General features: G+C 35.8%; 1 protein-coding gene across 1 annotated transcript in view; it reads left to right on the top strand.

The window, feature by feature from the left end:
- Window positions 1-1,386: 1,386 nt before the first annotated feature.
- DTNBP1 (dystrobrevin binding protein 1) overlaps window positions 1,387-13,911 on the top strand; it is a 44,859-nt gene continuing 32,334 nt past the window's right edge. Inside the window, exons 1-6 of the mRNA XM_026699557.2 lie at window positions 1,387-1,704; window positions 4,618-4,668; window positions 6,346-6,396; window positions 7,361-7,421; window positions 9,422-9,554; window positions 10,927-11,059. Of these exons, the coding sequence (XP_026555342.2) occupies window positions 1,433-1,704; window positions 4,618-4,668; window positions 6,346-6,396; window positions 7,361-7,421; window positions 9,422-9,554; window positions 10,927-11,059 (701 nt within the window). The 5' untranslated portion in view covers window positions 1,387-1,432. The remainder of the gene's footprint in view (window positions 1,705-4,617; window positions 4,669-6,345; window positions 6,397-7,360; window positions 7,422-9,421; window positions 9,555-10,926; window positions 11,060-13,911) is intronic.

Genomic DNA, 13,911 nt, shown 5'->3' on the forward strand with positions numbered 1-13,911 from the left:
TTAGAAAGGGGCCCTGATGAGGGGGTGCTACATTCCTTAACGCTAGGGAAAGATGCCACTTGGGCAGCCAAAGTGAGAGGTACGGAGTGGTATGGATGAGAACATAACAGAAGGAGATAATTCTCCCTAGAGACATCCTAGGATTAGCTGCTGCAACATCTGAGGGCATATCCAGTGAGTTTGAACTTGGGAGGGAATGAGTCTCAAGAAAAAGGGAACTCGGGTGACGAGATGAAACTGTAGATAAAGTATGTTTTGAGGTTCTAAAAGTGTGGCTTTTGGTTTGAACCTGTTTCTTGAGGTTCTAAAGACCACCAGCACTTTGCAAACCGTCTAATATTTCTTTTTAATAAATCCTCTTTGTTTTCAACGATCCAAGGTTTTTTTTTTGTTGGCTTTGAGTTAGTTCCAACACGGTGGCTAAAGGAAAAGTCTGCAGGAAAATTCCCCATCCTGTTTTCCTACCAATCAATAATTCTTTATTTGGGATCACAGGATACCGTCTCCAGCTCTGTTCTCAGAGGGAGGAGAGAGAGAGAGAGAGAGAGAGACTTTTGGCTTCATGCAAGGAAAGCAGCAGAAGCAGCAGAAGCCTTTCTTTCTCTCCCCACAACTCTGCCAGAAATGAGTCTTTGCCAGCACAGGATGCCTGGAAGGGTCCCAAAGACTCATTTCTGGCGGAGTTTGGAGGAGAGAAAGACTTTTGCTGCTTTGTGTGCAGCCAAAATCAGAAGAAAGAAGCAGCCTGGGGGCCAGGCAAGGCGCGTGGGGCATGTTCTGCCCCTCCACCCTTTCCCTGCTCCCTTCACTACCTCCTGTTATTCCCAATGCAAGCAAGTGTTCCCTCGGGTCATGTGAGCTACGCAGCCTTGTGTTCCCATGCAGCCTGAATTAATTGCTTTGGGGGGGTGCTCTCGGGGTGACATTTCTCTGCGGACTACTAGAATTTTCTCGTGGACCACCAGTGGTCCCCGGCCCACTGGTTGGCCACCACTGCTTTCATCCACTGCAGGGGTCTCTGACCTTGGCAACTTTAAGCCTGGAGGACTTCAACTCCCAGAATAGAGAAGAGTTGGCCCAACTGAAACTCAGAACTCTTCATTATTACATATTGTTATATGTACACTGAGAGCTTATGCACCGGGAACTAATTCCTTGAGTGTCTATAATAACACTTAGCCAATAAAGAATTGTATTCTATTCTAACGAAGGAGCGCTACGTTTTAAAAACAAACGCCTACATGCAGGGCACCCTTTACGTCAAAGTAATCGCGACAAGGAGGCAGTTTATAACGGAAAGGCGGATACCGTTGTGAAATAAGCAACCGGGGGGGCGGAGCCTCGACCTCGCAAAACCCTACGTTCTTTGAACAGGGAGGGAGGGAGGGAAGGAAACAGGACAGCAAGGCGGGCTTGGCTAAGCCCTGAGGGGATGAAACTTCGATTGACAGGCGGAGCGCATGAAGGACAGTCGAAGGCGAAGCGGCGTTGCCATTGGAAGCCCGTTCGAAAGTCCCGCCCCCGCCGCGCCCCCGCCCGCCAGCCTGCGTCCCGTGCTTCCTGGGTGCCGCAGTGGGAGTTGAGGCGGCCAGCTCCGAGGGTTTGTCGGCGGCGGCGCCCGCGCGCGCCGTTTTTTTCCGAGCGGGAGATGTTGGAGAGTTTGCGCGAGCGGCTCCTAAGCGTCCAGCAGGATCTGAGCTCCGGGTGAGGGGGGAGACCCGGGGGATGGGAGTGGGGGTGGGGTGGGTGGAAGGCGGTTGCGGCTCCTCTATAACGCTCCCGAGAGACACGGGGAGAGCGACGCTCGGTCGGTCGGTATATATAAGGTGGTGGGTTGAAGTCGAGGCTCCTGGAAGGCTTGAACGTCCCGGAAGGAGGGGGTCACATTCCCGAAGAAGTCCCAAAACTGCGTCAGTGTCTCCGGCAAGCAAATGCCGAGGGGCGGTTGGGTGTAACACCTGACGCTTTTACGCGCGAATAAGCCTCCTCCGGGGGGCTGAATTTAAAGGAACTGGCTAAAAGAGGGATGGTCTTACTCTGCTGCAGGCGTAGGCACGCCGTGGATAAATCCCGTTGTAATTTCTTGCGACTTAACCCTGAGTAAATAAAAGGGGGCGGGGTTATAAGAAGTACGGTACGTGGGGTAGCAGCAGCAGCCTTTCTTGACCAATAAGGTACTCCTTACGAGTACCTGTACTGGTACTTATGACCACAGTTGAGTCCATCATTTATGTTGCTAAGTGAGACAGTGAAGTGAGTTTTGCACCCATTTTACCACCTTGCTTGCCACCGTCGTTAAGTGAACCCCTGCGGTTGGTTGTTAGGTTAGTTACTACTACTACTTGTGCCATATCTGTCATTGAATGTTGGCGATCATGTTGGCAATCCTATTTTTATCAACAGCCGCGTGAATAAGTTACACGGTTGTTAATTGAATCTGGTTTCCCCATTGGCTTTGCTTGTCCAAAGGTTGTAAAAGGGGATCCTGGGACATTGCAAGCCATCATAAATATGAACCACGTGCCAGGAGTCTGAATTTTGATCACACGACCGTGGGGATGCTGCAACCGTCGTAAGTGTGAAAAGCGGTCATGACTCACTTTTTCCAGTGCCATTGTAACATTGAGCGGTCACTAAATGAACTGTTGTAAGTTGAGGATTACTTGTAATGTACTTAAGTTCAACCATATGCACTCTAAACTTTGCCTTCTTAATATAGTGTCCTAAACTGTCCTGAATTTTGAAAGTGGACTCCCTCAGACGTGCATTTTAATATTTTTGATATGCTTACATAATAAAGAATACTTCTTACTTCCCTTTTTTAAACCATTGATTTAATTTGGATTTGTTAGTTAATAGTCTTAACATGTTTTAAGATATTGTAGTGTGAGAGATATTAGTATAATACAGTACAGTGTACCTGAAAGCAATGCATGATTGTTTTAAAAAGCACTTTTAGCTCTTTAAAGGAGGCTCCAGCTAAAATCAATAGGTTTTAAGTAAATGTAAGACTAAAGCCTATGGTACAGTTCTGTCCTCTTCCAAAGCTCTTGTGGCTTTGTGGTCAGATTTTATAAAAGTAGCCGTTCCCCCCTCCTTCCCAACAGCCAGTATGACAGAATTTTTTAGTTGCACTTCTTATGAAATCCGTTTCCCAACTGCAGCTTTGTTTACACAGTTGCTTCATGCCACTTTTAAAAAACAAAAGTGGAATCAGATTATGTTGGTAACAATCTAACATGTTGAGGGCTAGAATTGCAAATGGCACTGCTAGCCTAAGGATTCCTACTAAGACAGACTGTACTGTGATATGTGGATGAGGATTCTTAGTCATCCAGGTAGAATTGTCTGCAAGTTGAGTCATGACAACTAGACTTCTTCAGACTGAAGAAGCTAGATAAACAGCAAAGTACCTCAAATCAACAAGAAAATAAGTCCAGTTGCCATGACTTAATCCTTCAAACAATTCTACCTGGATGACTGAGAATCTTTATTGATTTACTGCCACACATTTTGGGGAAGAAACCCTGAGGTTGGTGCAGGAATAACTCTTTAAGAATTTGAGGAATTGGAATTCTGCTTATTCAGATTCCCTTAACCAACTTGTTCAGACTGAAGAAGTTATTTGAATGAGCAGCAAATCATCTTAAATCAACAAGACAATAAGTCCAGTTGCAGTGACTCGACATTCAGACTATACAGGGATCCCAACACAAGTTGCATTTAACAAACTATATTTAAAAGAATGATCTATTCCAAACGTCTTAGGCAAAATTATTTTCCTTATTTTTCAAACTGTAATAGAGTTTCTTTTTTGTAGTGGAGCTGTATAGTTTACTTTTTAAATATATAACTTTAAGCCATCTATGGCTGTGTTGCTGTAATTTTTGTGTATTTTAGTAACAGTACTTGATATCTGGTAGGCATCTTACAGTATCATATCTATCTTTTCAGTGACTAAACCAGCACAATTTCTTGGTATAAATGCTATTTTAGTCTGCAGAAGATGAAAGCTTTAATATTCCTATGTAACTTCAACAAAAGATTGGAATAGTAAAGATTACATTACTTAATTGATCTTATCGACTGCAAACCAAGCTCTGCTTCAAAATAGTAATCCCTGTTAGATGTAAACATTGAAATTCAAATAAAAGTTTACATTTGAAATTTGTGACAAATGCTTCTTTGTTAATAAATGAAAGTGGAGAGTATGTTCTTGTTAATAGAAACAGTGCAAAATTAACAGTGAAAATAAAGAAATATCCATGAAAGGTAACCTTTTTAAAAAAAAACTGAAAATGTTCTGTTGCAGTGAGGATGTTTACTTGATGTAGGGATGATTTAAAAAAGATAGTTGTGGCACAGTCTGTTCACAGCACCTCAGAATAATGACCTCTGCTTCATGTGCAGAAGATACAGGTTTGGAAAGAAGATGGAATAGCAACTGGAAAGCATCAGGATTGATGCAGTACATGGGCACAGGTTTGCAGCGTTATTTTTAGGTGATAGAAGGAATACAAGGGATTGATACATTCAGTGAATTGGTATTATAAATATTGAAAATTTTAATTGGGACTCCTAACTGACTTTTCCTCCTTCAATGTATGTTTTTTCCAGGCTGAAGATCTTCAGTGACAAATCAAGAGAAGCTAAAATAAATAAACAGAGGTACTGCTAAATATTTTAACATTATACTTGTACAATCTGTTTTCATTAAGAAAAACTGTACTTTTCATATTACCATATGTGGTGGACTTGTGAGGACGCTAGAAAATATTGGACTAAAATTCGCATATGGTTGGAAAAAATGACAAAGAAACATATAGATTTGAAACCAGAGATTTTTTTATTGGGAATTTTACCTGATACATATAATAAAAATTTGAAGTATTTGATTGTAAATGTATTAACAGTGGCTAGGATTGTATTTGCTAAAAATTGGAAGAGTGAGAAAATTCCACCAGAGGAAGAAACTATTAAGAAAATATTGGATTGTGCTGAAATGAGTAATTGACATTTGAAATTAGAGAACAAGAAGATAAACAATTTTATGAATTTTGGGATCTTTTTTTATCAATGGTTAGATAATAAAACATAATAATAGAATATTTAGAAACTTAGGATATAATGAATATATACTTTCTTTTTCTTTTTTCTTTGATACTATTTTTATAAAATTTTATTAAGATAGATTTGGTATGATTTTATGATTTGTTGTAAAATAAATTAAGTAAATTATAATTATCTCATTAAAGTATGAATTAATAAAATTATAGTCAAATGATTGTTCAGTAATGATACTAGGTTATACAATTGTTGATTGATAATATGAGTTATTATGTAATATAACTATAATGGTGACTAGGAAATGGATGCACAAAAAAAGTGGTAAACCAGCCGATATACTGTTTGTAAATCTATGAAGGAGGACGATGTTTTTTTGTAAATCTATGAAGGAGGATGATGTTTTTATGTTTTATGTCTTATGTTTTATGTGTTTTTGTTTGCTGTTAAAATCAATAAAACTTTTTTTTTAAAAAAGAAAAACTACTTTAATAATTATCTCATGGTATAAATTGTTCAAATGTTCAGAACAGATATTCAGTTTCTGTTTTGATATTGCTTGCAAGGCTTTAAAATTTGATGTTCTTGTATGATAATAAACTACTGTACAATATTATGTTCCAGTCATTATTATTATACCAAAAGTATGTGTGCCACTTTAGAGAGCTGCCCTGTATCATAAGTTAGACTAGTATAGGTAGTCCTTGTTTAATGATTGCCCTGTTTAGTAACTGTTCAATGTCATGATGGTGCTGAAAACATAATTTTATGACTGGTCCTTGTGCTGTTGCAGCATCAGGCATTTTGTACCCGGTGGATGTATCTGATGGCTGCTGTATCCTGCCATCACATGATCACCAGTTACGTAACTTACAGCCAGCTTATGACAAGCATTGTCGATCTAGAAGGTGGCAGTAAAATTGCAAGATGCCATCACATAATTTCTTGCTTAATGGCTGCATTGCTTAGCAGTGGACTTGCCAGTCCCAATTGTGGTCATTGAACAAGGGCTGCCTGTATTTGTATTCTATAGGAGTTTATATTGACAAGAGGAGACATAACTATGCCATTGCAAAGAATAAAAGTTGTTTGATATGACAGCTTAGAATTTTTTAAAGGCCAAACCAAACAAATAAAAATTGCATTTTTAGTTAGCTGAACTCTACTGATGTTGTAATTATCCTTTGATTTTTTTTTATTTAAAAAAATGATTTATGGATCCTCCAGATCCTAAAGAACAAATGTAAAGTCATTAAGATGTGCCTATAATTTTTATTACAGGACTGCACAGAGTTTACCAGAATTTTCTGCTGGTTTAGTTTTGCTGAGTAGGTACGTTTCTTCTTTAAACTGTTGCTGTTTTATTACAATATTATTGATTTCCTTATTTTTCTGCAGCCAGAGATATAACTACAATAAATGCAGGGTATTTCCTTTTATATTGTTTTATCAATTGAAAAGCAACAATAACAGTATAAAATCAGTAATCTCACTGATACAATGACTTTACCTTGTTAAAGATTAAATATATACTATACGCATTAGGATTTATGAAATGCAGAACTTTAGCTTTTGGGCAGTTCCTAGGAATTTCAAAGACAACTGTATACTTGAATCAACTGATTGTTAGACTGTGCGCTAATTTGTTTGTACATTGGATATATGTGACTTGGCTCCCAAGAAATGATATATAATTGCACCCTTTTATCACAATTGTATTCATTTTTTGAGCTAAATCCCACTGAATTTACATACAAAATGGGTGATGATTATAATCTAAATTTAGCTCCATTAGTAATGTAACCACTAATTTCATATTGGTAATACAGAAAACAGTATTTAGATAAGGGTACTAATCTTCAGATTAAAAAAAAACTTATTTTTGATTTTAAGGAAAATGTATTCCTTTAGAAGAAAACTTATTTTCTAGTTTTTCACATTTTTATTTTATTTGTGGAAGTGTAAATTGGGTGTTTAAAACTGTCTACATGACCTGTATTTGGAGTTTTCCAAATCTGTAGGTTTATTATTTATTTATGTTGGGTAAGTGACCACAGAGAATCTCAACTTACATTTAAAATATGTGATGTTGACTTACTTGCTGATCTTACTATAAAATTTTGAAACATGCTAACCTAAAAAAGGTTCTTTAATGTTGTAGTGTTTCTATAAAAATAAATCCAAGCTGTAAAAATATCCATAGAGTATATATCATAAAAAATAAAAACATAAAATCAGCAGCATTTTATAGTTTTAAGTATAAATATTAATGCTATTTCTGTTTCCTTTTGGGAAGGTATGAAGATTCCTGGGCAGCACTTCACAAAGGAGCAAAAGAGTGTGCAAAAACTGGAGAGGTGATGCATACATAATATGGAAAGGTTTATTAAAAATGAGTACTGCTGCTTGAATGTTTAGCATTTAGGAAGAAAACATGGCTGCCATTTAAATGAATATTCTGCAAATTGTTTTTGCAAGAATCTTGAATAATTACTTTAGAAGCTCAGTATTATTAAAATATATGTGGCAATTTAGTATCACAGGTATAATGCAAACGGATGACATACAGGTTTAGAGCCAGTTTATAGTACAATAAGCACAGTATTTGTATCACAAAATGATACCTTGTTTATGGTTGTTTATGATCCCTCTGAGTTCTAAACAAACATCAGCAAAGCTTCACTGGAATTTTTGAAAGGAACTATACTAAAACTTTTGCAATACATATGTAAATTATCAAATACAGGTAGTCCTTGACTTAAAACCATTTATTTATTTAGTGACACAAGTTATAGCCCTACTGAAAAAAGTGACTTAAAACCATCACAGAATCCACAGAGTCACAAGATCAAAATTTAGGCATTGGCAACTGGCATATATTTATGACAGTTGCAGTGTCCTGGAGTCATGTACTTGCCATTTATGCCTTTCCCAGCCAGCTTCCACAAGCAAAGTCAAGGGGGGTTGGAAGCTGGTTTTGCTTAATGACCACATGGTTCGCTTAATATCTTCAGTGATTAGCATAGCCATGGTGAAAACGATTGTAAAATCAAACATGACTTCCTTGTTTAGCAACAGAAATTCTGGTCCCAATTGTGGTCATAAATTAAAGACTACCAGTACTCTGTATAGTCAGTCTTCATTTGTAATCATGAAGGCATAATTTGTAAACATTCTACAAAGGTAATCACATGCATCATGTAATTGTATTAAAAATGTATATATACACACAAACATATATGTGCGTGTAGAGAATATTTTTGATTATGAAAATTATTTGAATTTTTAATTCAAATCTTATCTGTCAGCATGACTATTCAGAACACTTTAGGAATATATCTGAGTTTTTGAACCACCAACTCAGTAGTGGTTTAGACAAAACCTATTATTTCTTCTCAGTGTAATTCAGTATATCATTGATTGCAGTACATTTTGTATCTCATGATTTTATTTGAATTAGATATTAAACTAAAGATTTAGATGATGTCACCAACCATGTTTACTTAAACATATATAGCAAATATTATACTTATTAGTCTTGTAGAAAATGCAATATTGATTTAGAAATTCAAATAGTTTTTAAAATGATTTGACTCATTTTCCAGAGTAAAACGTCAAATCAGATACTTTTATAAAACTTGTCTGGATTTTGAAATACTATGTTTTCTGGATTAATTTAACTGGATTAGTTAAAAATCTAAACTGAATTGACAGTTATATATTGTTTTGTGTTATTTATTTCGATTCATTGTGCTGAATTCAATCCAGGCTAACATTAGATTTATGGCTCTGTCTTTTAAGTATCTCAGTGATTTGTTCAATAAGACAAAGCATGCAGTGTTAAGACTCGGTAAACCACCTTATACTTACTGTGATATATGAAGCTGCTATTATTTATATTTGTAGTAGATTTATTTGCTCCAGTTCCTAAGCTTTGAATGTACTTGTGTTAATGGCATGTGAGATGTTTGAAGAAAAAAAGTACTGTATGTAAGACAAAATTTGGCAAAACAGTGTATAAACTTGAAAATATAGCAGGACAAATAATTGTAAAATATTTATACATTTTAACAGACTTAAAATAGTTGCAAAAAGGACATTCTTTTTGAAATATCAGTTTTGTACTATGCTGAAATATATTGAATTTAATTGAAAACTATGAGGGCATAGAATTAATTGCTCTGAATTATTTATTTTAGCCACAGTTAAGCGGGAATGGAACTCCGCAGTTAGGAAATAACTTAAGGCTTTAGTTTGAAAACTAAATAAGAAATTTGCTATCTATAATTATATTCTTTAATAATTTTAGCTGGTGGATAGATATAATAATTATAATTATATTCTTTAATAATTTCAGCTGGTGGATAGTGAAGTTGTAATGCTTTCTGCCCATTGGGAGAAAAAAAGAAGTGGTCTCTTGGACCTTCAAGACCAGCTTCAACAAATTCCAGTATTTCTGGCAGGCTTAGAATCTACAACAGCTAGCCTGGGTAAGTATGCATTCAGTTTGTTTCTTATTTATAGAGGTAGATACTCTATAGATACTCAGATCATTAGAAAGACGATATCATCGCATCATGGCTACTTGTTAAAAAATGAGAGGTACATTTACTTTTGATTGACTCCAAACCCCAATTAAATCATTATATTCACAGGGGGCATATTATTTTAGGAGGGTGCAGTATTGCAGACTTTGAAAAATCCGGTTATGAGCAAATAATTTTGTGCAATTTAGGTATACTTTTAAAAGTACTCAGCAGGGGGTCCTCAAGGACTAGTTTTTCAAATCATTGGCTTGAGTTTAGCTTTTTTATTATTAGTGCTAATCCTTTAGCACTAGGCAATATCCAGCTAGGCAGTATCATTAGTAGGACAGCTCAAATGGAGATAAATTGGAGTATAGACTTGCAAATGACATTATAAAAACAGTAAACAGAAAAGAAAGATGAAATCCAGAAAAATGTGGCTGGATGGTAGAAAGCTATAATTCTGGCAATTTGAAACAGATGAAGGAAGAAGGTAAACTGTGACGTCAGTTTTTGCTAAGATGATAATTCACCCTATTGAAAGCCACAAAAGAAAATATCTCTAGCACTGACAACAGAAAAGACATGGTGCCGCCTTTTGTCAACTGCAAATGACTTTGCTTATTAAGACACCAGTGTTTTGGGGCCTGCTACATCAAGATTCACCAAAATTAGTAAATGGGGGCACATTGTAATTTGTTTCACAGATGATGGTTTTATATTAATTTGTATAAAGTATTCTAAAGGTCTCTGTTAAGATTTTGAGCATCATTAGCAGATGTAATTCTTCTGAGAATGACCACGATTGCAATGCTTTTTATGGCTTAGAGCTTCCAAATTGATATTTTCAGTTTTGGATTAGCTTGAGAAATAAGCTGAATTATTTTTGATTTGGAGAGAAATAAGTAGTTGATTGCTCAGGAGCTTCATTTCTTGAATAATTATTCTAGAAAATCCTTGAAAGACATTGGGTATTAAGTAACCAACCGTCTCAATTAGTCTTCTCTAAATTACCTGATGGGAAGATAAGTTAGGATTGAAAGGGAAGCAGGTGTCCTGTGATACTTCCTCTTTCTCTTTAATATGTCATTCAGTGTACCAATTTTATCATGGTGTCTGTGAAATGGAAAGGAGAATTTCCCATAAACTAGCACAAAAAAAATTGTCCTTGAATCATATGTTTGTTTCTTGAAATGTCCTATTGTGAGAGTTTGGGCTTCTGGTACTAAATGTTATAATGCATGAGGTTGTTTAGCATGAAATTGTATCAGAAGTGATCATGATCTATTTGAGAATTGATATTTACATATCCTGTTTGAATGTTTCATTAACAAAGTCCAATTGGAAGCACATTTTAAAGAAATGGAGCATCATTTATTACATCTTGAAGATCTTTGTGGACGGTGTGAATTGCAAAGATACAAGCATATGCAAATACTGCAGCTAGAAAATTACAAAAAGACAAAAAGGTAAGCTTGAATATATTTGATTTATTCACCGAATCCTTTCTGTCTTATGTGTAAGCAAACATATTAAACTAACTTTTTATCTTAAGGATTGCAGATACTTTCATACATGTAGCATTCTTCATGAAAATTATTAAAAATATCTCCTGCTTAGAGTAGGAATAGCTGGCTGCAGGAAACTTCTTCTGAGGGAATGTGTTTCAACTTTTACTACGTAGACATTAGAAAAAAAATTGTTTTGGTTTTAGGACTTCATCCTTATTGTGGTCTCCTGATCTATCACATTTTTTTAGTTTCTTAGTAGAGAAGGGGAAAAAAACCTCCTGCAATAGCTATTTTTGGATAACCTGAAATGTTAAATTTGTTGTTCAAGTTGTCACTCTTTTCTCAAGAAAATCAGTGTATCTCACTTCCTGTTGGCAAATAATTAAAGATGAATAACTGTTAGGAATAAACTTGAAACAATTGATCACAAGAGAATCCGTGATCATTTAATTAGAAGGCCAATTAAAAGTAGAGTTTTGATTTTGAATAGGTATCTTCAAGAACATTTGAATATAAATTAGTTAGATGAATTAGAGGCCTGACAAAGTTGTCTCATAGCAGATAGTTATCAAAGAAGAATATTAAAGAAAGAATAGTTAGTTTTTGAGTTACAGTCATATGTTTAGTGACCATTCAAAGTTACAACAGCACTGAAAAAAGTGACATGACTGTTTTTCACACTTACAACCATTGCAATATCTCCATGGTCATGATCAAAATTCAGATGCCTGGCAACTGGTTCATATTTCTGATGGTTGCAGTGTCCCAGGGTCACCTTTTGCACCTTTGATAAGCAAAGTCAGTGGCAAACCCAAATTCAGTTAACAACTGTGTTATTCACTTAATAGTTGAAGTGATTCATCTAACAATAGTAGCAAGAAAGGTTGTAAAATGGGGCAAAACTCACTTAACAAATGTCTCTCTTATCAACATAAATTTTGATCTCAATTGTGGTCGTAAGTCATGGACTACCTATATTAAAAAAAGAGCAAGGGTTTTTTATTAGCTCAGTTGGTTCATTACAAAATAATACACGACCCAGTTTTCTTTGGATATATTAAATTAGAACTATAATCCTTGACCATTTGATACAGTCAAAAATCATTGATAGGTGACATATCCTGCTTCCCAGAAGAGCAGTTTAGCTGATTTATTGGATATTGAAAGACAATAATATTTGTAGCTCAGGACTAAATTGTGGGGTTCTTGATACTCTCTGAGCTTGGTTGTTTTCTGGCAGGTGTTTCCTTACCAAACTAGGTAACCATCAGTCCACTGATGATGTTGCCTAGTTTGGTAATGAAACGTCTGCCAGAAAACAATCAATCAGAAAGCACTAAGAACTCCTCTATGAAGGGAAAATTGCCAAGAATCATTGGCTTTGACTGCTAGTTGCCCTATTCTGAAGAGCAAACTAGAAACCTTAAATGAGCTTATGTACGGTATAAAGAGGTTTTTTAAATTGCTCATTCCTTTTGTACCTTGAAAACAATTTGACAAATATCCGTAGTGAAGTAAAGCAAACCACAACAGTTAAGTTTTTCATCAGTAAAAGAGGAGATATGTCTTTTCTTACAGCAACCAAGGTCACCATAGTTAGCTCAAAGCTAGGAAACTAATTTTACTTTTCTTTTGTTTCAATAAATTATCATAATTAAATCTTTTGAAATTATTGAAGATTTCTGGCCCTGATGGTTTTCCAGTAGGTTTCTATAAAATAAATATTGGGATTTTTTTCTATTTTATTGGAAAGTTATTTTTGTCAAAAGTTACTGAAAGTTATTTTTCTTTCAAGTAAATCTCCACCCTAGTTTTATTGTGACAGATATCATAATTATTTCCAAAATAGACTAACCCAGTGTTTTAATTGTAGATCTATTTCTTTGAAAATATCAATATTAATATTTTACTTTGGATTGTAAGTTATAGTTTATTTTTCTGATTGTTGAACATCCAATGCCGGCTATATAGCTATAAAATTCTCAGAGTCTCTGAGAGTCAAGCAAATTTAATACATTTATTTTTTTTTATTTATTGTTTATCAAAATTTTATACTGCTCATCATACTTGCATAAATGAGGGCACCAAACTTCTGATAGTAGAAGATGATACTAGAACAAATGTTCTTGCTATAATTCATCATAGAAACTAGCAGCAATGTTTTCTTGGAAGGTTTAAGACAGGTTTTGATTTGGGATTCTTCCAGATTCTATATTTTAGATTGATGTGATTTACTCAATCTTTAAGTCATGTGTCATTATTAATGGTGTAGTGTTTCCTTGGGTACAAGCAAATTATCCACTCTTTCTCCTTTTCTTAGTACAGGGGTTGGGAAACTTGGCTCTTTTATCACTTATGGACTTCAACTCCCAGAACTCCCGAGTGAGCCATAAAAGGTTCCCCATCCCTGGCCTACTGGTTTTTCAGTTGTGCAGGAAATCAATTTTTGACCTGAATGTGACTGTTTAATATACAAATGTAATTCTCACAGAGAATGGGCGTATCAGGTAAGTACCAACGCCCTTTCCCATATGTTGTGTCCTGTGGGATTTCACGAATGGAATTGTGATTCAGGGCAGGTGTAAGTGGCTGTTGTCTGTTCCAGACATTGCTGGATGTGAAATCCTTTTTTGTGAGGTTGGGCCATAAGGATCAGTGGGGATTGCTGCTCAGTTGACTTCTTGCCTATAATTTAGCAGCATTTCCGTCTGGAAGAGTTCCCCAGGCTTATGATTTTGGAAGACTCCAGTCAACCTTCTCTGGGTCCCTTGTTCAAGATAGCATAGGAGCCATGGACAATGGCTCAACTT

Source organism: Pseudonaja textilis, chromosome 3 (assembly GCF_049901715.1).
Source record: "Pseudonaja textilis isolate UNSWEBS1 chromosome 3, rPseTex1.2, whole genome shotgun sequence".
NCBI classification, from domain to species: domain Eukaryota; kingdom Metazoa; phylum Chordata; class Lepidosauria; order Squamata; family Elapidae; genus Pseudonaja; species Pseudonaja textilis.